We start from the raw sequence: 24466 nt of genomic DNA, 5'->3' as shown, positions 1-24466 counted from the left end.
TTATATAAGCCTCCTTTTAAAATGATTCTTACTAGATAAAAACTAAGTGGGAAAATAGCAATCTAAGTGTATTAAGATTATTAAACCCAAACATCAAAATTATTCTCTTAAGTAGATATTTTATTTCAGTCCTTGATACTATAATACAATCTTTTTAGTAGTTTGTTATCTCACATATATACAAAATCTATATTTGTTATCAAAGGATCTTTTAAAAGTAAAAATTATGTGTAGATTTTTAAATTATTGTTGTTGCTGGTTTTTTTCTTGTTTGTTTTTAGGGGTGTATATTTATAATTTACAGAAATACATGAATAGCAAATGTTGACAGAAGTATTGTTAGGTAATACTTTCTCAGAAGTGTTGATAAAGTGTTAATAAAGTCTCAGTTTTAGGAAACTGGAAGATATATTATCTCTGACTGATGTGAAAAAATTAAATATGGATTTAAATTTATAGCAAATTTTGCTTCAAAATAGCTTCAATATTTTCTTTACTTCTGGTTATCAAGATTCTGTTTGGTCTTATTTTTATTTTTAATTGATTAGAACCATTTTCCAGTTGCAAATTCTTTTCTTGGTTAACTCCTGTCTGTCTCCTCCTCAAAGCACGATGAGAAGCATCTGCTGGACTACAGTAAGCAATAAGTTGTGAGCTTTTCCCTTTTGAGGCCAGAATGGTCACATGATATTCTAGCTTAAACTTCTATTTATTTTGAGAAAGTTGTTAAACTAGAAAAAAGAAAATAGTGTACCAGACTATAATATTAAATTCTTTACATTTGTTTATTAAGTGTACTTTTACAAAATACCACGTAATAGACTTGTACAAGTTATCTGCCCAAATTTAATTCCTTTCCAGTATGATAAATTTGATGTCATTCTCTTGACATTTTCTAATATTTCTGTCATAGCCTAGAGAGCCTGCCTGTCAAGAACACAGAGGGGCAGAACCACCGGCAAAAGATGCGCGTGGTCCCTTCAGTGAGCTCAGTGACGACGAACTGGTGGAGAACTCAAGAGTCAAGACAGCCAGAGGCAAAGCATCCGACTCAAGCAAAGCTTCCGGTCCTCCTGGACAGTTGACCTTACTCCAGTGTGGTTTCTCTCAATTGCTTGAGACTAAATGGAAAGCAGCCGATGACAGTGATGAAAATACTGCATCTGACAATGAAAGTCCTGATGAGCAGCCCCCATGCCTTTCAGCAGAAGCCAAAGACGTTGGTTGTCAGAAGAATCAAGCCCCTCGTGGTACTTCAAAACATCAGCAATTAGCTAATATCCTAACGCCAAGTGAAAAATGTGTTTTTGATAAAAATAAAAATATTTTAGAACGGTCTGTTTCTTCTGAGTCTGATAAGAAAATTTTTCAAAATACAGCTGACAACCATTGCATTTTACAGAGTGACACAGAATCGGAAAATAGTGATGTCATCCTCCCCACACAACATACAGCTCAGAAATCCCATAAGAGCAGTATGAAGTCTAGGCCACCCGCGGACAGTTCTGAAGATTCTGAAACAGAAAACCCTATAAAAATAACAGATGATGGTGATGATAGAAAGACCGATGTCAGAGGAAGTGGACTGATTTCAAAACAATTAAATCCTAAGAGCATGACCCTGAAGTCTATTATGAAAAGAAAAGGTAGTAGTGATATTAGTGATGAGTCTGATGACATCGACATTTCCTCCAAGTCAAGAGTAAGAAAACAAAGAGCTACTAGTTCTTTGAGGTTCAAGAGAAAAAATGAAAATAAAAGGGAACTTGACACTTTTTCTAAAACAATGAAGAAAGCAAACCAACAGTATGCAACAGATGAAGATTGTAATTCTCAGGTTATTGATGATTTTTCATCCTCAGATGATGACTTTTTTGTTAGCCACATTGATTTCTCCAAACAGAAATATAGACCAAAAACTATTAAAGATAAAATTGGTTTCTCTTCAGAATTGTGTCGGCATAAGAAAAACAGCACTTTAGTATCAAGAAAACCAATGAAATTCTCAGATGACGGCATTGCCAATCAAGAACAGATGTATGAATCGATGGATAAATTTTTAGGTAACTACAGATACTTTCTGAAGATATACTTATTTTGTTAAGTAGTTCTGTAAGAGATTCTTGAATTAGCTTGTGAAATAGCTCTTTATAATCAAGATGCTACAGTGAGGCACAAATCAGAAAGTGGGTGGGTAGCAAGATAAAGGGAAGGCTACCTAGGTCAAGGTTCAAAACTTTGTCATCTCCCCTAGAATCCTCTACATTGCCTCACCACCATCTTTGTCAGGTTAATTTGCATACTCCTGATTGGCTGGTGGGCATAATGAAGTGACAGTCAATTTGCATGTTTCTCTTTTATTAGTGTAGATGTATTTATGTAGATATTTATATATATATATATATATATATATATATATATGTGTGTGTGTGTGTGTGTGTGTGTGTCTGTGCATTTTATATATGATTAAATACTTGATGAATTTATATTGATACTTCCATATTTATATTGATAATTTGGAACTTTTATTAAACCTCTTATGTGTTATATTTGTATACCATTTCCTCTATAATGTTAATTCTGGTTCTTAAGCATATAGGTAATGATTTAATTATAATGTTCCATAATTACTCATTTGTTTTATCCCATATTATATAAAAGTCGTAAAAGTAAAAATACCAATAATACCACATTATGATTCCTGTAAGCATGCTTTCCCATTTCTTCCTATTTTTAAAATAGATATACTATGACCACAGTGTTGGAACTTGCAGACATTGTGTTATATAGCCTTCCTTCTTAGAATTAATTTATTCTTGGTTTGCAGGTAAAGATAAATTTAACGTTCCCCATTAGTCCTTATGTCAGTGTTTCTCAAGTCATTTCGGTCTTCTGAAGCTTGTTTTCTAGAAGCTCCCTCAGGAAGTACTTATGAAAATAATCTCTGAGATTCTTATTGATAACAGTTTATGCCCTTTATACTTAAAAGTCATTTTTGCTGGATATAAAATTCTTGGCTCACATTCTCTAAAGTAATTTAAATATGTAGCTTTATTTTCTTCTGGCATGAAGTGCTATGTTATGTGTCCGTTTGTTTGTTTGTTTTTCTAGACGCTCAAAGCATTTTTTGTTCTTTTCATTATTGTCCAGTAATTTTAATAGGTTGTGTTTTCGTGTTTGAATTAATCAGCTCATGCTGCTATAATAAACTACCTTAGATTAAGTAGCTTACCATTTATTTCTCACAATTCTAAGTCTGGGTGTCTTTAAGATCACAATGCCAACATGGTTAGGTTCTTGGTTAGGGCACTTTGCCTGGTTTACTAATGGCCCCCTTGTTGCTATGTCTCATCTCTCTTCTGTCTCTTCATATAAGGCCACTAATCCCATTCTTTAGCGCCTACCCTGGTGACCTAATTGTTTCCCAAAGTCCAACTGCAAATTCCATCGCCCTGGGGTTAGGACTTCAACATATGAATTGAGAAGGGACATTCAGCCCATAGCAGTGTTGGTCAGTATTCTCATAATATAGTTTCAACTTGGTTTTTATTTTAGGAAAACTTTCTTATTCCTGTGTTTTTAGTTACTTGTTTTATTTGTTTGCTTGGTCTTCTTCTGAGACTCTTGTTACTTAAATGTTCACTCTTCTTTACCTGAATTTGTCACATTCTCTCAAGTCCTTTTTTATGTCTTTTTAATTTCTTTTTGCTTATCTATTGTGTTCATTCCATCTTATTTTCTTACTAGTTTAGTCCTTTTTTCTGAAAAATTTTTTAAAATTCTTTTTATTGATTCTAGAGAGGAAGGGAGAGGGAGAGAGAGATAGAAACATCATTGATGAGAGTCATGATCAGCTGCCTCCTGCGAGGCCCCTACTTGGGATCGAGCCTGCAACCCAGACATGTGCCCGGACCGAGAACTGGGCAGTGGTCTCCTGGTTCTTAAGTCAACACTCAACCACTGAGCCAGAGTGACCAGGCAGAAATAAAATTTTTTTTTAAATTTTCTGAGTTTTTCCTGAGTTCTCCCACCTATTTTTAAGTTATTTTAATTCTGATTTATGTTGTTGGTTTCTGTGTTTTATCATTTTCTTGAACTCTTTTACCTCATTTTGAAATCAGTTACTGTTTTAATTTGCTTTGTGAGCACATATATCTGGCATGTTTTCATTATAGGGATAAATTCTGCTGCTTATTTTTTTCTCTCATAATTTTTATGTGATTTGACCCTCTTCCTTATTATAAAAAAAAAATTTCCCTGAATTTTTTAAATGAGGCAGAGTTTAGGAACATTTTTGTAACTTCACAAAGATCCATATCCTTGTCCTTTGCATAATCTTCAAAACTGTGGTGGGATTTCCTGTCCCTTCCCCTCCTGTGATGGATCTTCTCATTTCCTCATTCCTGTCTTTCTATCCTGCTCCTTTTGACTCCCTTCCGGAAGTTTTTCCTCACTGTGCGGCCCTGACCTGGAAGCCCCCGGAAGTTCCTCAGTGCTAGCCTGCTCCAGCCCCCAGGCTTTCTTACCTCCGCCCCATGCACCCACTCAGCCTTGGAGAGTGGGACCTTCCCAGAGTTCAGCTGCTACTCCAGTTGGCCCATTTTGCTTCCCAGTGAGTACTGGTGCTTGTTGGCTATTCTGTGGTCTCCTGTTCGCAGATCTAGCAGGTGCCATTCTGCTACTTCCTTCTCCTTCACACAGACCTGGTGCTCTGCAGAGTGAATAGCTGCTGGTGGGTTCCCCACGTGCTTGTATTTTAGGGCTCACGTGGGTATCTGGTCATCTAATTCCGTAGTGAGTGCTGTCTGTGGCCTTGGTTTTGCTCCCTAATTGCTGTCTGTAGGGATTCAGAAAGATGGAAGGACTGCTTCCCCTGCCACCACCATCTGCCGAGAAGCTATTTAATGATTTTAAGAGTTAGTTCCCAAAAACCTATATGAAAGATGCTAGTGTAAAAGCAAGGATGCAGTGATGTGGAAACATTAATCACTGTGATTAACTTATTTGCAAATCAGGCTTTCTTTTGCAGTTATTAGTAGTCTCATTTAAAATTCATGATGGGGCCGAAACCGGTTTGGCTCAGTGGATAGAGCGTCGGTCTGTGGACTGCAAGGTCCCAGGTTCGATTCCGGTCAAGGGCATGTACATTGGTTGCGGGCACATCCCCGGTAGGGGGTGTGCAGGAGGCAGCTGGTCGATGTTTCTCTCTCATTGATATTTCTAGCTCTCCCTCTACCTTCCTCTCTGTAAAAAGTCAATAAAATATATTTAAAAAAATAAAAATAAATAAAATTCATGATGGGTCCTGGCCGGTTTGGCTCAGTAGATAGTGCATTGGCCTGCAGACTAAAGGGTCTTGGTCAAGGGCACATGCCCGGGTTGTGGGCTTGGTCCCCAGTAGGGGGCATGCAGGAGGCAGCCAATCAATGATTCTCATCATTGATGTTTCTATCTCTCTCTTCCTCTCTAAAATCAATAAAAATATATTTAATATTCATGATAGTATACATTCTGATACCCTTCTAATAATTACTCGACTATCCTTTGGTTTGTGTGCTACAACTAGATTTTATGTTTGAGGAATTATTGCATAAACTATTTTTTTTAAATCAGCTGAGGTAGGTTTGTTTGTTTGTTTTTGGTCTGGATTTTATTGTCCAAAAGATTTCAAGAGCTAGCATGGAACTAATGCTATTTTGAGTAAGGCATAAAACTTATCATCAAAATTAAGAAAAATCTGAGTAAATTTTCTACCAGGAGAATCCTTTTGAAGGTTTTACTTTACTTTTATTTATTTATTTATTTTGGTTAATTCTCACCTGAGGATATTTTTTTTTTTCCCATTAATTTTCAGAGAGAGTGGAAGGGAGGGGGAGAGACAGAGAGAAACATCGATGTGAGAGATACGTCAACTAGTTGCCTCCCACATGTGCCCCAATTGGGGTTAGGGTTCAAGCCTACAACCCAAGTATGTGCCCTTGACTGGAATCGAACCCTCGACCCTTCAGTTCACGGGCCAATGCTTTAACCACTGAGCAACCGGCTAGGGCTTTTGAAGGTTTTAAACTGTTGCCATACACACTCCCTGGTGCTTTGAAACTTCAGGAGAACATTATCGTAGTTGCTCTTTCAGTCATCTTATTTAACATCTTGTTTTCGCATGATTGGCGAGTCTGGTTGAGAGAAGTTCAGGACTGAAACAGCACAAGTGTTGAAGGTCATGATCGAGGTTCATTGCCAGAGCTGTTGGAGAGAGCTTTTACAGACCTTAGTTCTAGCCTTGTCTTTTATGACCACAGTTTAAAGTAAATTATGGGTGCCTAGAAGCAAAGCAATAAAAAATGTAGCTATTTTTTAAACTTCTTTTAGATAAAAGCTGTAAGTTAATTTTTTTCATTTCCTAAAAAGTTTCCAATCTTGACATTCTCTGGGCATGTGTACAAAAAAAGACAGAATACAAACAGTAAAACTGAACAAAGCCAACCAAACGAAACTCCCTGGTCATAAACCCCTCACTCCCACTTCATCACTGTAATCAAGTACATGTTGAAAGGAACAGATGAGGCTAACACTGAGCTTAAATTATTAAACAATTTTTAAAAATCAGCTGGAGCCCTAGCTGGTTTGGCTCAGTGGATAGAAGGGTCCCGCTCACACGGACTGAAGGGTCCCGGGTTCAATTCTGGTCAAGGGCACATGCCCAGGTTTCGGGCTCAATCCCCAGTAGGAGGCATGTAGGAGGCTGCTGATCAATGATTCTCATTAATGTTTCTATCTCTCCCTCTCCCTTCCTCTCTGAAATCAGTAAAAATATATATTTTTTTAAATCAACTGAAACAACAAATTCATAGAAACGACCCTTCACCACGACTGTCCTATTGGCCAAAACTCTCATTTCAGGTTTAAGTCTATTAAGATTGTTACCTAATATTAGAAGTTCTCATATTGATGAGAGGGGAAAGTCCTTCTAAGTTATCCTAGACCAACATATTTAAACTTTCTTTTTTACATTTTTTTAAATGACTATTATGATGTTAACTGACAAAATGAATATTTTTCTTGAGGATTAAAAGCAAAACAAGCAGCCCTGGCTGGTTTGGCTCAATGGATAGAGCGTGGGCCTGTGGACTGAAGGGTCCCAGGTTCGATTCCAGCCAAGGACACATGCCTGGGTTGTGGGCTCGATCCCCAGTGGGGGTCGTGCAGGAGGCAGCCAATCAATGATTCTGTCTCATCATTGATGTTTCTATCGCTCCCTCTCCCTTTTTAAAATCAATAAATTATATTAAAAAAACAAACAAGCATAACTGATTTTTAGTGTATTGCTGATAAGTTTTAAAGTATACATGGAACCATATTGCTTTCTAATGAGACATCACTGAATAAACATCAATTACCTTTAGATGGTGTTCAGGAAGTGGCTTACATTCACTCAAACCAGAATGTGATTGGATCAAGCAAAGCTGAAAATCACATGAGCCGATGGGCAGCACGTGATGTATTTGAATTGAAGCAGTTTTCCCAGCTTCCTGCGAACATAGCTGTTTGCACGTCTAAGGTAAGAAGCATAGAGCATAATGTCATCTTCAGTTTTTATCTCGTTTTCACAGAAGTTACTCAATAAGATCTTTACTAAGCACCCCTCAAAAGTAGCTCCTAAGATGATAAGTGCTACAAATAAGTGTAAAAACAGAACATTATTTGGGGCACGAGAGTCACTGAAGATGTTTTATAGTAAAACTCAGTGACTTCATCATATCTGGCCAGTATTACTTCAGCACCTTCCATGAGTGTATCTTTGAAACATTGGTTAGAGACATGTATCTCACTCACTGAAAGGTTTTGCAACTTGTAGAGTGGTGGTGAGTGGCAATAGTGAATTTGCAGTTTTGGGGGGAAAAATTGAAAAATACTAGCTATGGGAAGAAAAGAATAAGGTGAAGACAAAAGAGACTGAGCCATATTGTTAGAGTTACAAGCCTCTTGCTTCTGAAAACTCCCCAAGTCCCCAGACCTTCCACCTACAGGACAGTATCTTTCATTACTGAGAATTCTTCTGGTGCTTCATGTCTGTCTCCAAAGTTTTATTAGAGACCTTTACATGTGTTTGAAAAGAGAGAGAGAGAGAGAGAGAGAGAGAGAGAGAGAGAGAGAGAGAGTGTGTGTAGGCTTGTGTGTGAGGTCTGTGTGTGTGCACATACATCTGCAGCCAGTGCAGAGGTGTTGCCTCGCTGCCTAAGGAAACAAATCCTATTTGTTTGTGTGACCGCAATACATGATTGAAGGATCACAATATGCAAGTATTTCGCTTTCCAAGGAATACTAAGTTGAGTCTAAGTGAAAGCCTTTAACTAAACTGCACAGGAATAGACTAAACGGAAAACTTTCAAAGAGGTCATGTCTAGCACCCACCCAGGTAAAACTCTGGTCTGTCAGAGGCTCTCAGTCCTTTTGATATAATTGGTGATAACCAAAATGACAAAAGCTAGGAACCCGATTTTCAAATTCAACTATATATGAAGAAAAGGCCTAACTTACTATCTTTTCCATCTATCCTCTGGTTTCTTATAGTTCATACTTTTATAAATAATTTCTATTCATAGAACACGTTTCATAGATGTCTTGAATGAAAACCTATCTCTCCTAAAATAAGTTCTAATTATACCTTTATTATACAGTAATACAAATAGTATAAAATAACTAATTTTGCATTAAAACGTATTTGGATATTTTTAGAACCACTTCTGGACAGCTTTTTAAAAAAATGATATTTCTGATAACAAGAGGGGAAACCTTTATAATTTAGGGTTAAGCTTCAAACAGAAAAAATTAAGTACTTGAAGGAACTGATAATACCTTTATTAGAGTTACTTCATTCTTTTAATATAAGGAAGTATGTCTCACAATGTAGCTATACCTGTTTGTGATGTGGTGCCTCATTTTTTTTTTCAATCAACTGCATGTTTTCAACTTAAGTTTACTTAAAGTTTTCTGAAAAGAAATGTACAAAGACAGCATTCAATTAAGGATTAATCACTATGGCAACTGCGATGTGGTGCCTGAAAGGGGGAGGATGTATTCTCCCCGCAGTTTCCTGCCAGCTGTCATAGTCAACCTCTGCTGCCTGACTCCAAGCCAAAATATAGACTGTGACCAACTCTAAGAAACTATATCTGTATTTTTATAAATTGGTACAAGTATCAGACTATAAAAGAAGACTTAATCCCCTGAATTGGATGACAGACACTTGGCATTCTCGGCAGTATTTGACAGAGAAATAACGGGTCGCTTTGTAGTAAAACCTGGATTAATAGTAAACCCTTCTTTATGTTATTGCAGCGCGGTGTAAAGGGGAGAACTAGGCACGCTGTCAGCCTGGGGGCGCGGGCGGCGTGGGGGAGCGCCTTTTATACACCCAGCGCAGGTTTAAGCACTGTTCAGCGTACTGTAAATACCAAATACTGTGCTAGTGAGAATTCTCTTTCTTGTATTTGTAGTAGATTGGCATTTTGCAGATGACTTAAAGACAGGATTTCTATGAGCTGTGGTGGATTTGATTGCAGTGTGTTTATACAGCTTTCGGAGTCAGCGAGGAGGGATGGACTGTTTACAATGAGCAGACTTTGGGGAGATACAGCATTCCATTACCCTATTTTTCAGGACAGTGAATGGCATGATGACTTAAAGTAATTGTTCACAAATGACTGGTTTATGGAGTAGTCCAGTAAGTACGGTTTATGGTTTCAGCATGTAATGGAATTAACTCTTACTGGGTGGGATTTTTTATGGTTTTGTCATTTTCCTTTCTATAGCTAGATGTGGATTTTATGGTGTTTGTATCAGAAAGTCATTCTTTCAAATAATTTAGTAAAGATCAAGGTTTTTTAAATTGTGTGTGTATATACAGAGTGGGGGTTAAGTAAGTTTACAGTTGTTCGTATGGAAAATAATACAATAATTAGTAAGTAATAATACAAAAATAAAGTCTGTGTTCTGCACACTCAAAACTGTAAACCCACTTTTGCCCCACTCTGTATGTACAAAATAACGGGACTAGTGTTGGCTTAAAAAATGGCTCTTGTGCTTTTACCTTTAGGACGAGGGTTACTCCAGAAAGATGTTTTATCATTTGTGAAGAGCACTTCCCTCGTCAGAGGGAGGAGAATCTGGCGTTAGTGATAAACAGGTACACCTATCCCCCCAGCCGGGGGCATGAGAAGCTGCCTCACAGTGATGTTACCAGAACCCGTGGAGTAATGTGACTGATGTGTTTATAACACATTCCACTCTTTTAAGGAAAAGCATTAAAAGTACTCATAATGAAACACATGTTCTTGATGTAATTATGATTATTGTTTATCAGCAGAGTGATGAGTGGAATTTCCTCTGTTATTCTCTACAATGACCTGTTGTTATTATTATTTTTTATCATTATTGATTGTTTACAGAGAGGAAGGGAGAGAGAGATAGAGAGCTAGAAACATCGATGAGAGAGAAACATCGACCATCTGCCTCTTGCACACCCCCTACCGGGGGGATGTTCCCACAACCAATGTACATGCCCTTGACCGGAATCGAACCTGGGACCTTTCAGTCCACAGACCGACGCTTTATCACTGAGCCAAACCGGTTTCGGCTATTTTTGGTTTTAATAGTACCAATAAAAGAGTGTGTTAGAATACCATAAACGATAGCTAGCCCAGTCCTCTAATTTTACAGGTGAAGGACCTGCCTTAATTTGTCATGAAGAATACAGTAGGAAAACGTTGTATTTGAAAGGAATCATACAGTAGTTTGGCAATGGACTGGACTGACAAAAATAGCCTTTGCTTATTAGGAAATTGTTTCATTCTAACTCTTGTAGCCGGTCATCTTTCCAGTTGCATAGAAGATAGATATGGCCTCTTTGAACAATTTCTCTGTTTAGAATAGCTGGGAGATTCTAAAGAGTTAAAAAATAACCATTTCTTCAAATAATGCCACCTAAGTGACAATAAAAAAGCTTAGAAATATAAGGCCTCATTGAACTCTGACTGGCTCCACCTGGTGATTTAAAGCACTTAGCCCTTTTCAAATTATATTTCTCCCTCTTTGAGAGCCAAGGTGTTAATTAGACATGGACACTTAATGGAAACACCGATGCCTCTGTCATCTGGAAACGCTGCCTCTGCACATATGAATACAGAATTTTTATAGGACAAATAGAGCAAACTTACAAGGTTAGGGAGACATAGTGTTTTAGAATTTGTAGGATTCCTGGAGACGAATGTGACATCTTATTTTGCTGATTTTTAAAAATAAGAGGGTAAGTGGCTCCCACTGGGCTCAGCAGTGGCAGGTCCCTTAAACCTCCAGAGCAGCCATCCTTACTTACTTTTCACTTTGGTTACTATTCTGTTTGGGAGGTTTTACTTTTGTTTTGTTTTTTTACTCCATTTTACTTTTCCATTATGACAAATCAGTCTAGTTTTTCAAGATAACTTGCTTGTGAAATTAACAATTTAACAATTAAACACAAACAAAAAATCAGGTGTATAGACCGTCAAACCCGAGAGGGAAGGCAGGGGAGAGTGACAGGGGTGGGTAAGAGATCAACTAAAGGACTTGCATGCCTGCATATAAGCAGAACCAATGGACACAGATATACCTTTGAAAAAGTATTTTAGGTAATTACAGCTATCTGTGGGAACATCTGTGATACTCTCAACAATAAAGGTACATTTTTAAAAAGCTCTATCTGAACTCAAGAGATATAGCAGGATCGCTGGCAATATCTACTCCGCCAAAGATACTTGGGCAAAGCATAATGGTTTTCCTTTTCCCCTTTACCCGAGCATGTTCTCCACAGGAATAGCCTTCTCTCCTCGCCTCCCAAATCTCAGCCCTCCTCTGCCTGCCAGGGCCTCCCTCAGCGCGGCTTCTCTTCCACAGAGCCTGCCCGGAGCGGGGAGGGAGCTGTCTTTACTCTTACCCTTTGTCTGTTCACATGGAGTACTTTAAGTGGCCTGTTATTCTGAAGTATGATTTCCAAGGTTTTATTATAGTCCTTTAAGAACACATTTTCTCTCCTTTTCTAATAAACGCTGAACTTCGAAAGAGCAAGATATCGCTTTAATTCATTTTTGATGACCCTAGAGATCTAAAATAGTGTCTTGCATATAACTGATACTTTTAAAACACACTTACAGGTTTTCAGTTGCTTTTAGGATAAAATGGACCTCATAACTATATTCTGAGAATTTTTAAGTGGTTTAAACTATCTTTTCCAGGAATAACTTTAATGGTTTTCCTGGAAATTCTCTTGAGATGACTTGACATTGTTCAGGTCTACCACTGAATATATTTATGAGCAGGGGAAGCAGCGCCTCTTATCTGAGTGAGAAGTGCTCTCAGGTTTGCCTGGCGTTTGTGTCTTCCGTACATTTACTCAGTTTGCACTCCAGCCGGATCATCTCTCTGCTCCTTCAGCCCAGGTGAATCCAAGTCAAGTTCCACTTCCTCCATGAAGCCTCAGTCTTCAGAGCTCACTCTATTCCAACTCTCTTGTACCAGTCATCACTGTAGACATGGTTGCACTCCATTCTGTTCCTTTCCCCTTGTGCTTGCTCTCTCTTTAGGCTGCTGAAGGACCAGGCCATGGAGTACACGTCTATAAACACCACCACTTGGCAGTAGGCATCACAGAATAGGATTTCAGAAAATGTTTATAGTTGGTCATTCCCACACGTTAGTCGACCCAGACAGATCCCCGCAGCCATTTTCACTACAAGAAGGCGAAAGGCACTGGTGTGCTCCCAGGGAGAGTGCCCTGGGCCCTCAGGCCTGAGGGCTTTTAAGGGGCCAGGGGCTTAGGGAAGGTCCTGGGGGAGGATCTCAGTAGCATATACATCAGCTTTCCAGGCGTGTCCTTTCAGGGTCATGGCCTCCACTGGTCGGCCAGCACCAGGGCAGGAGGTCATTAGGCCAGGCAGCTAGTCCTGAGGTCAGCTCAGAGCCTCATTGTCATGGGGGCTTAATGCTTAAGGGCTATTCGCCAGCCCTTTATTCATTCCCCCTCTAATATCTTCATGACTAGCAAGACACCAGGTGAGGAAAGGTGAGAGGAGGGTCCGAACTGCATGGCCAGCAATCTGAAAGGTCAGGGGGTCTGCACCACATGGCCAGCAATACGCTGTGGGGGGAAAGGTCACCCTTGAAGTGAGGTCCTTGTGTTCCCAGCATTGCCTGTTGCTAGGTACCCAGGCCTTTTCACCCTGGTGACCTTCTTTTTTCCCCCTTTTTTTTAAAATATATTTTATTTATTGATTTTTTTTTTTTTTTTTTTTTTTTTTTTTACAGAGAGGAAGAGAGAGGGTTAGAGAGTTAGAAACATTGATGAGAGAGAAACATTGATCAGCTGCCTCTTGCACACCCCCCACTGGGGATGTGCCCGCAACCAAAGTACATGCCCTTGACCGGAATCGAGCCTGGGACCTTTCAGTCCACAGGCTGACGCTCTATCCACTGAGCCAAACCGGTTTCGGCCTGGTGACCTTCTGTACCTGGCCCATTGTCCTTGCTCTGCTCACATCTGTCTAACTGCCTTCCACAAAATTATGGTTATTTATTTGTGTTCTTGATAGATATATGTTCTTTAAAATGAACTTGTGGAGTAGGTGGCTTCAAGGAAAACAACACACAGTACTCGTTGCCAGTGATAAAATTCATGCTTTCAAGTGAAAATTAAAACATTGAAAAACTTAGTTTGCCACCATGACCATAACACCCTCTCCACAGAGTCTTGTGAGGCAACTGGTATTGTTAACAGTTCATATGATTTTACAATGTTGCATAATTGAATGTCAATATTTTGAAAATCTGCATAACTCAGTTTATCAATATTTTTCAAATGATCAGTGAATGTTACAAAATTATGTGGGGGGGATTCTGTTAAGATATACCAATGAATTTTAATTTTAACAATATAAAATATGTACTGATGTCAATGTAAGAAATATCTAAACCTATAAGAATATTTTTTTTTAAATTTATATGAGACAAACTCATGACAATTGCCACAAAGCAAAATCTCACCTGATTGGGAAAATGCTCCAGAGAATAGCAGTTATGCACCTTATTGTATACACTACAATTAAAGGAGGAGGCATAAGGAAGTCCATTGGTGATAGATAGGGAGGTGGGAGGGAGCAAAGTCGGGAAATCTCTGGGATCATATAAAAAAGTAAAGTGATAGACATTCTTCTTTTGCATTGGTGGGTATAGGCTAGATAGTTAATAGTCAACAATTAAGATGATAACAGTAACAATGGGGACTTATGGTCTCGGTTCTGTGCAATGGTTGTGCTTCTAGGGGTCCAGAAAAGGGGAAATTGCTTGAATATGCCAAAAGTATGTTATTGTAGATGAAAAAGAAAAAAAAGACCACAGACAGGCTCAGTTAAGGGTAGGGGATATGTGTGCGTTAGGAAAGAAATTCCACCCTGTGACATGGCTATGCGCCATGACTCACTCACTTTAGTGAGGAAGCTTTAACTTCCGACCATCCGTGTCTCTGAGTTTGTAGGGCTGCCATGCAGGCCACCCTGAGCTTGTCAGCTTAACATGTGAGCCCTTTTTATAGTTTTCACATTTTACATGACGTTAACCTTGAGTTTTGATAGAGTATCAGAAAAGATTTGCCTGATAAGGCTATTAAAATATTCTGATTGCTTCTACACATCTATATGAGACAGTTTTTTTTCATATACGCCAACCAAAACGACATTGTAACCTCAGATTGAATGCAGAAGTAGATATGATAATCCAGCTGTCTTTTATTTAGTCAGATAGTAAAGAGGCTTGCAAAAAGTAAAACATAGCCACTCTTTTCTCTCATTTTTTGTTTGCTTTGGATAATATGAAATTTTTTGTTGTTATTAAAGTTATTTAGCCCCTGGCTGGGTGGCTCAGTTAGTTGGAGCATTGTCCCTACCAAAGGTTGTGGGTTCAGTTCCTATTCAGGGCACATGTTAGGTTGAGGTTTGAGTCCTAGTTGGGGTGTATAGGGGCAGCAACTGATTGATGTTTCTTACATCGATGTTTTTTTTTTCCTCTCTCCCTTCCTCTCTCTTTAAAATCGAGTTAACATGTAATTTACTCTTCCTAAATCTGATTTTAGAGAGAAAGGAAGGGAGAGGGAAGGAAGGAAGGAAGGAAGGAAGGAAGGAAGGAAGGAAGGAAGGAAGGAAGGAAGGAAGGAAGGAGAGAGAGAGAGAGAGAGAGAGAGAGAGAGAGAGAGAGAGAGAGAGAGAAAGCATCAATGTAAGAGCAAAACATGGATTGGCTGCCTGCTGCATGCCCCTACCAGGGACTGAGCCCACAGCCCAGGCATGTGCCCTGACTGGATATTGAACCAGCAACCTATCGGTGCATGAGATGCCACTCAACCAACTGAACCACACCGGCCAGGGCTTGACCTGTTATTTTTAATGAATTAATAAATATTATAGGTTTTCAATAGCTATAACCCACATAACCAAAAGAATTCAATAATTTTTATACTATAAGGTGTTCTAAAACCTGAAGGGACCAGAGTTTTTCCACCCCAAAATGTGCCTTTTAGGTTGTTGATTTTAAGCTGGTTATTAAGAAACTAAAGACTCAGAAAGAACCGTTGACCCTCCCCCTTCTTGCCTACAGGGCATTCAGATAGAAAAACCTCTTCAGGAACAGTCTTCTCAGCACATTCACTGGGCCGGTTTGAATCTAGTGTGGAAGGCTGTAAGGATCCAAGCAAAAGCCTCTCAGCCCGTTCTTCCTGGGTGGCCCAGCAAGAATTCTTTGCCACGTGCTTGCTCTTTCCCCTCTGCCTGTGAAGTGCCCACTTCCCCTGTTGAAATCCCAGACCCTGGCCCAGCTTCTCCTTTGTCACAGTGGCACGTAAACAAACCGTAACTGCCCAGGGAGTCTCTGAGTCTCATATCTTATGGCACCCCCAAATGTATATCCATAAAGTAAATTTTAGTCACATTCTTCTGTTTACCTGTCTCTGTTCATTTATTAGTCCAGCTAAAAGAACTTAGAAGGTGGGAGGAAAGTTTTGGTGTTTTCTTACATCCCCACAGACCAAAAAGTTTCAGAACTGTATGAGGAGAGTCATGTTCCAATGCATCCAATGGACCTTTCTCTCCTGTGGACCCAAGAAAGCATATCAGAATAAGAAGAGTGAAATGATGAGGTTATAGAGAATCATTCAGGTGTTTGTACTTTATTATTGATTATTAGTAATTATCATTATCATTATCTGTATCCTAACTCACAACTGTTTGCAATATCTCAGAGTCATTTCTGGCATGTTGCTTGAAATGTTCTTTAGTCACTAGAGAACCTCTGCCTCAACCCCCACCACTGTGGCTTCATCCGGAATTCGGAATGACATCTGGAAGGTCATTCAGCTGTCTGGTCTAATTAGCATATTACTCTTTTATTATTAGAGATTATTGTTCAAAACCGGCATCTGCCCACCCCTCTATATAGGAATAGATTTAGCTGTAGTTATAAACTTTAATAGGTCTATTTCCCCAAAAAAAGGTTTTTGATAGGAATCTGCTGTTTTTTTCAGATTTGAATGTGATCTTTAACATGTACAGAAAACCTGACTTTAGTATATATTTGTGGCAGGTCTTCGAACCAGCTGGCTTTTCTCCAGGAGAGAAGACAGCCAGGGGCAGCTCTCAGATGCCTTCGGTTTTCTGAGTCCTAGGAGACACTTCCCACCTCCAGCCAGAAACCTTGAGTGATTATTTTGAGGAAGGGCTTTTTCACACTTGTGCAAAGAGCCTTAAAAGTTTTTGTCGTCTTAGACTCTCGGATGCCACTTGAATAAATTTATTTGCAGGTGCTATATGTTTTTATAGTACCCCTGATTCCCTGCTTCGCAAGGACAAGCAAGTTTCACTTTTATGTGTTTATAGTGTTGGCCCTTACCCGAAAAGAGGCTGCTTTTTAAATTTTTTGTTTGAACAGATGTGTAAACAAAAGCATTGCTGCCTTGCAGACTTCACTAATTAAGGCTTAATGAAGGGGGAACAAATGAAAGGGTGCTTGCCTTTCTTAGGCTTTATGGCAGAGTTGGTGTGACCAGGTCAGTGTGAGGGCCTGTGCCACATGGTATGCCCACGGCGGCAGTGACCGCAGCGTGGCTTCTGAGACTCTGGGCCACTCTCAGGAGCAAGGTGCAGAGCAAAGAGCTGTCCTGTGACAGGCAGGTCCTCTGGGACTCAGCATCCACACTTCAACTGCTCCTTCCACTCAGGCTTCTCAGGGGTCAGAGCCAGAGGACCTTCTCATCCTGCCTTCGAAAACATCCTTCCTGCTTCCAGTTTTCTCAGTAATTGACCAAGCCTGATCCCGTGGTTAAGGAAAAAACAGTACCTATGACTATTAAATATACACACTCTTTGTTCTGCGTGTTCTGTCTGTAAAGTCTTTTCTAGAGAAACCAGCTCAGCAGACAGACTCATTCCAAAATTTGCTTACTAACACATTCAGTAATTTCTGATAGCCGACTGTGGACAGCTGGCCCATCCTATCGGGCTGCTCTGCTTTATTGTGCACTGCCCCCCGCCCCCTGCCTCCGTGGGAGATAGATGAGCAGAGAAGAAATCAGCATTGTCTGCACCGGCCATTGATGGGTCTCCAGGAATTAGCCTCGAGGAGGTTGAGAAAGATGGCAGAGATTACGATCATATTTCGCCTGCCAAATGGAACTAGAGACTGTTCATGATTGCTTTGGAAACTTACTCTCCTTGACTGCAATATTTCTTGCCCTGTTTTTTTATGGCGGGGTTGGGTATGGGAAAGATTGATCCCTATCAACTTTCTCATTTCCTTGCTATTCCTATGTAGGTGTTCTCCAGTCTTTTACTCCAAAATTATGTTTTACTTCATAGACTATTAATAGAAAGAGTTTTTCTTTCCTTAAACATTCTCTGCACTATCCCAGTGTAGTTTCCTAGTATATAAAGATAGATTTCATATACAGAAGAGTAAGAAGAAAAATGCTAATGTAGTCATGCGGCTGTGAGGTAGGGAAGAAGATTTACTTTTACATTTTCGAAGAACACTGACATCAAAGATTGCTCTCTGCAAAGTTTTTAAGAGATTATTTTTTCTCTTTTATATTGAAAATTTATATATAACTTATCTTTTTTTAAGTGTGCCTTTCAAAAATGAAGAGTTCAGTCGAAAATGTAAGGTTTAGATCTGACGCCTTCAAATATAGACAGTGGGCCAATGGAAAAGAAAATATATTATCAAAGATCATTTGAATGTTTCATACTGTTGATCTTAAGATAAGGAACTTTCCTGATAGACCTAATATAATCATAAAACTTGATAGTAAGAAATAAGTTATACATAGACTCATAGATACAGAGGACATGCTGATGGTTGGCAAAGGGGAGGGGGCTGGGAAACAGGGTGAAAAAGGTGAAGGGATTAAGCAATTACAAAGTAGTCATGGAATGTAATGACAGCATAGGGAACATAGTCAATAATATTGCAGTAACTATGAATGGTACCAGGTGAGTACTTAAAATAGACTTTATAAAGTAATGGTTATCTAACCACTAGGCTATCTACCTGAAACTAATACATTATTGCATGTAAACTGTAATTTAAAAATGAATTTAAAAAAAAGAAAAATAAGTTATACAGAATTGTACACAGTTGATTAGGTCTAGTGTTGATATACTTTGACTACTATAGAAGGAATTTTTTTCCTATAAAAGTGCCCTCTCATTTATTATAATCTTAATATGTCTTTTATAATTTAAAATAATCATAGTTTTTATTTCACAGAATATATATTATACAGTTTTAAATAGTAATTTTTATGTTTTCAAACACATTTTATAGATACATCAGAAAAATCAGTGATAATGTTATAACTTTATCAAAATTAAATCAAAGCAGGTATTTATGAAGTCTTTGAAGTGAGCCATGTCCAAGTTAAACATTTAATTGTGGGTAGGTGAGGAGACTATTTCAGCCAAAATATATTGGAACAATTACCAATTATAGAAATAATACATATTTAATGTTTTAATTTAAACAATTTTTATATTCTGAATTTATTTTAATAGCAAATAATTACTTTCATAAAGATAACATATTGTGTGTTTAAGTTTTTAGATAGATAGGTCAAATTAGGACTTAAATAATCAGTCATAGTCTTCCCTTTACCTTTTAGGCCTATTTGACAGTGTCTGAAGGGGGTGGGGTTTCTCCTTTGGGAATTCACAACTGACCGCTTTATGTATTACTGGAGGCCCAGTGTATGAAATCCTGCACAGGTAGGGTCCCTAGGCCTAGCCTGCGATCAGGGCCTCTCCTGCCTGCCCGCCAGTCCCCATCCAGCCCCACCCCCTACCCCTCCCACCCAGTTCTCCCGATGATCAAAAGTACAGCCCACTCTGCCTCAGGTGCCTTGTGCCCCCTTTAAAGAAGGAAAATTAACGCCCTCCCTCTGCACCTGTCTCTTCTATCATGAATCCTTTCACAGCTGGTGTCACCAGCCAAAACCCTAAGGATGACATGGGAAGCTCCACCGGGAAGGGCTGTGCCTGTGGGAGGAGGTGCAGGGAACCAGGGCTGCCCCCTGGCTCCTGCCCCGCCCTCCATCCCTGCTCTGGCCCAGCGCCTGGCTGGCCCTCCCCCGTCGCAGAGCCGCTCAGCTCAGGCCCTGGCCCGCCATCCGCAGGGAGGAGGAGGCTCAGCTTGCAGACAGGGAAGCGGCTGTGGAGTGGGAGGTGGGGTCTTTCCCCCCAGGAGGATGTTTGTACTTTAAAGCTGATGCTCTCCATCCGCCTCCCAGCGGGGAAGACTGAGGGTTACTGCAGGCGCCCCCCTCCACCACCTCCCAGCAGGGAAGGCTGAGGGTTACTGCAGGTGCTAAAGTCCATGTTGAAATCGAGCCTCTCACAGCAGGGAGTCCGAATCCCAGGAGGCTGCGCAGTGGAGGCCCCATGTCCCTTTGGAAGACACTGAGGATGGATGGGAGCCTGCCAGCCTGCCAGCTGCGGGGAGGGACCAGGAGGTCTGCCTTGTGCCCGCTCGCCAGTCCCCAGTCCAGCCCCGCTGCCACCCAGCCTGGTTCCCCTGGGTTCCCCGTGGGCCATCCAGCATAGGAGCTTGGGGGTGGAGGTGGGGGAGGGGATGGGACCGAGAGGTGATCAATGCACCTCATAGTGACCAGTTGATAGGTTATTCTGGTCATTATGTTGTCATGGTCACTGGCCTTTTATTATATAGGATGTGTGTATGTGTGTGTCCAAAGGAGGAATATATGTTACTCAGAAATTAGAATTATTACTTCAGTATTCTCCAATAAATAAGCTTCTTAAGTAACCCCCATTTCCATTAATAAATCTCGTCAACAAATGGATTTTTAACTGTATGTTTATATTACCTAGAAATGATTACTGCATTTCTTACACTTACTCTTTTCTTTTTAATAAAGATTCCATAAGTTGAATTTGATATTTTATACAAATACTATAGTAGAAATACCTAGCAATATCCAATAACTTATGGAAATAATCATGAACATAGCAATAACTAAGTTATAAATTATAGCCTAGTGTCAAGCTTTCTAAAATACTTATTAGCAGAAATACTTATATAAGTACTGCACAAAGTTCTTATATTCATAATGTCTTATTATTAAAACTGTAAATCTTAAGAAGTAAATTCTCATCAGAATCACAGAATATAGAGGCGCTTTCTCAAGGCAAATCTTGATGGGTATTTTTGAAGTAACTTTTTAAGAAAAAGAACAATTAGGGGATTTTGCAAATATTTGGATTTCTGCTTCATGTTATGATCACAAAATTTCCTATCAATATAGAATAGTGTTCCAGGTTTTGGCCATTTTAAACCATGAGGCAAAGAGGAGTAGATTTATTTTGCTTTCTTGAGCAAGCAAACTCATCTAAATTTCTAATCCAGCTCATTTTACTGAATTTTTCATTACTTGAGTCCTCATTACTGTTGCTACTTTATTGTGTTGCCTCCATATCATAGTGTTGCAGCTTTGACAAACGTAGTAATGAATGAGTTTGAGTCCAGTTCACAAAACCAGAATCTTTTTCTGTTGGCCACAGGCCTTGTGCTTTGCTTTATAATAAATTGTAACTGTCACTACAATTGTAATTGCACTGTGTTACTATTTTCCTTATGTTAGTTTTAAAGAATTGTAAAGAAATCTATTATAACGGATTGCATCTGTGTTGTAATAGATACTATTGTAAAGGATACTATTTTACTAAAAAGTAATGAAACCAACTTTTATATCAAGAGCACTAAATGTTTATTAAATGAACAAAATTTTGTCTCACAGCCTCCTTTCAGTAAAGTGTTAAAGTACCTACTAAAATGGAAATCTGAACCATTGAGCTCATGTGAGAGATGAATGCTTTTTCCTTTTCAATATTGTGTAAAATAATGAGGTTTTAAAATCCTATATAATAAAGATCTGTTATGCTAATTAGACGGGACAGCAGAACCTCCGTCCGGACAACCTTCAGTAGCTATGGGATGCACTGACCATCAGGGATGAAGCCAGGGCTCTGAGGTCCGGCCAAGGCTGCAAGGGGCTGAGGGTCGGTCCAGGCAGCAGGGTTGCAAGGGCCTAGCCCCTTGCACGAATTTCATGCGTCGGGCCTCTAATGTGTAATAAGTAGCCAAAACAGGAAGATCCACATGTCTGATAGATATGGTTAGAAAGGCTGAATTTTCTTGGAGTTTATAAAATTAATTTATGAAAAATGTATCTATATAAAATATGAGCTTTGTAATGCTTCCAGAGTGAAAAAGACCCCTCATAATCATGTAAATAACTAAAAATTGCCATTTCCTGGCACGATTTCTCCATGGCTTCAGAAACTGCAGTATATGAGGAGGGAGTGTTCTTGGTTGGCACAGTTCATTCTCTCAGTTTACTCCCTTTATCCTCTTGCAAATATTCCCATCTCTCCTTATAATAATGGATAGCTTTTTCTTAGAGATGGTCTAAGATAATGCATCTTTTTATGAGGAACTTTTAACATTCATCTTGTTTTCTTGTGATGTAAAATAAATGCTTCAGATCTCTTTCAAACTTATCTTTAAAGATCAGCATTTTTCTCTCCTTATCAATAATTGTTTAAGATTTAATAAATTATATTTAGAAAAAGTAATTGCAACATGGTGTTTGCTCATATGAATCACAGTAGATTTTGTAACAAGTCTATTAGAAATGGTTTGCTATTAACGGACAGATAGTTTTGTCTTACTAGAGGCCCAGTGCACGGATTCATGCACTGGTGGGGTCCCTCAACCTGGCCTGTGGGGATTGGGCCGAAGCCGGCTCTCCGGCATCCCCCGAGGGATCCTAGATTGTGAGAGAGTGCAGGAAAAGCCGAGGGACCCCACCGGTGCATGATTGGGAACAGGGAGGGACCGTAGGACACTCCAGGGCATGTCCGGCCCATGTCGCCTAATCCTGATTGGCTGGATCCCAGCAGCAAGCTAACCTACCAGTCAGAGTGTCTGCCCCCCTGATGGTCAGTGAGTGTCATAGTGACTGGTCAATAGTTGAACGGCTGGGCACTTAGAATATTAGGCTTTTATTATGTAGGATGTTTTGACTTATATTCAGTTTATTTCAGTAAAAATGAACCTCAATATAAGCTAAAGAGATCATTTCTTTTTAAAATAAAAATCTATGTGTGCCATCGTTAAAAAAAAAAACAGAAAAACAAACAAACAAAAAAAAAAAAAAAACTAGGCTTGTTGCCCACCATTGTGGTTCTGTGGATGAGCATCAGCCCATGCACCAAGAGGTCTCCGGTTCAATTCCCAGTCAGGGCACATTCCTGGGTTGCAGGCTTTTGGTTTGTTTTGTTTTGGTTTTTGTTTTGTTTTGTTTTGTTTTTGTGATGTAAAACACAAGAGGCACTAATCCATGTTTCTATCTCTTCCTCTCCCTTCCTCTCTCTAAAAATTAATAAAAACATATTTTTACAAAATAAGCTTGTCAATTTTAAGTCCCTTAAGCTTATTTTGTGTATGTTTATAGAAGGGTATTTTGTATCTTTGTATTTTTCAATACCTTTATTCTCAATTGCAGAGCATGGTAACAGGATCATAACAGGTACTTAGTAAATATTTATAAAATAAAAAGCCATTTCCTACCCATATTCATGATATATGGCACTTCAATTCCATTGAACTCACATAAAAGAAAAATATATGTCATCAACAATCTTTGTCTAGTAAACTCTTCTAGTTTTTATAAGTCTCGAAAATTTCTTAAATGATAGTTTAACTGAATATAGAGTTCTAGATTGACAGTTTTTTTCTTTCTACATGTTGATGGTATTATCTCTATCATTTGGTGGTGGTGGTGGTGATGATAATGGTGGTAGTGGTATTAGTGAGAAGTCTGTCTTTAGTTTGTCATTTCTTTGGTAGATATCTTGTCTTTCTGGTATTTTAAAGATTCTCCTTTTATCTTTGATATAATAAGGCACAGATTTATTTTTTCTACTAGGGATTCTCTTTTGGTTTGAGGATTCATGCCTTTAATTATCTGCCATTATCTCTTCCATTTTCTCTCTTCTCTCTGGTATGTCCTCTGTCTCTTAACTTCTTTTTCTCTCCTTCTTATTTAATCTCTGTACTGCATTCTAAATAATTTTATTCTGCAATTTTATCAACCATCATTGTAGGTAGGGCTGTTTACTCTGTTGTTTAGCCCATATTTTGAGTTTGTTTCTATCTTTATTTTTCATTTCAAAGCTATATTTCCTTTTTGTATTATATACTATATACTATATACTATATACTATATACTATATACTATATACTATATATACTAGTATAAGCCTAAGCGACCATCTCACTATTCAACCATCTGATCAGTAGCTATGGGATACACTGACCATCAGGGAGCAAGATGCTCAACGCAGGAGCTGCCGAGCTGCAGTGACTTGGCAGCTGTGGTTCTCAGGAGATGGACCCAGAACCAGACAGGAGGGGGCCCAATTCTGGGATTCCATCACCCGAGAACCTTCCTCTCACAATCCAGGACCCCTCAGTGGATGTCAGAGAGCCGGTTTCAGCCCAATCCCCACAGACCAGGCTGATTCATTTCCACCAGGGTATGAATTTGTGCACCAGGCCTCTAATATAATATACAGTTCTTGCTGATGGATTCTATCTTTTTCTTTGTGGACATGCTAATAATTTAAAATCTTTCAGATGACTTTATTTATGGTTTCTTAGACATATCCTCACATTTGTTGCATCTGCCACTTTCATGATGGTGGGTTTTACATTATCCTAAACTGGAATTACGAGCATTCTCTAGATTATTTCCTATGGTATGTTTTTGTATTTACCCCTCATTGAGATCTTAGGATTTTCAGTGGTTCTGGGCCATTTC

The 24466-nt window shown here is 39.1% G+C and overlaps 1 protein-coding gene across 1 annotated transcript in view; it reads left to right on the top strand.

Moving 5' to 3' along the window:
• The window catches only part of ERCC6L2 (ERCC excision repair 6 like 2), a gene marked incomplete at its 3' end in the record, with an annotated part of 107751 nt that overhangs the window by 74057 nt on the left and 9228 nt on the right, over window positions 1–24466 (top strand). Inside the window, exons 16-17 of the mRNA XM_084898938.1 lie at window positions 914–2063; window positions 7404–7558. Of these exons, the coding sequence (XP_084755064.1) occupies window positions 914–2063; window positions 7404–7558 (1305 nt within the window). The remainder of the gene's footprint in view (window positions 1–913; window positions 2064–7403; window positions 7559–24466) is intronic.

Source organism: Pipistrellus hanaki (genome assembly GCF_964339955.1).
Source record: "Pipistrellus hanaki genome assembly, chromosome: 11".
In the NCBI taxonomy this organism is placed as follows: domain Eukaryota; kingdom Metazoa; phylum Chordata; class Mammalia; order Chiroptera; family Vespertilionidae; genus Pipistrellus; species Pipistrellus hanaki.
Note: the sequence above shows the minus strand (reverse complement) of the source record. Positions and strands in the feature narration are given on the sequence as shown.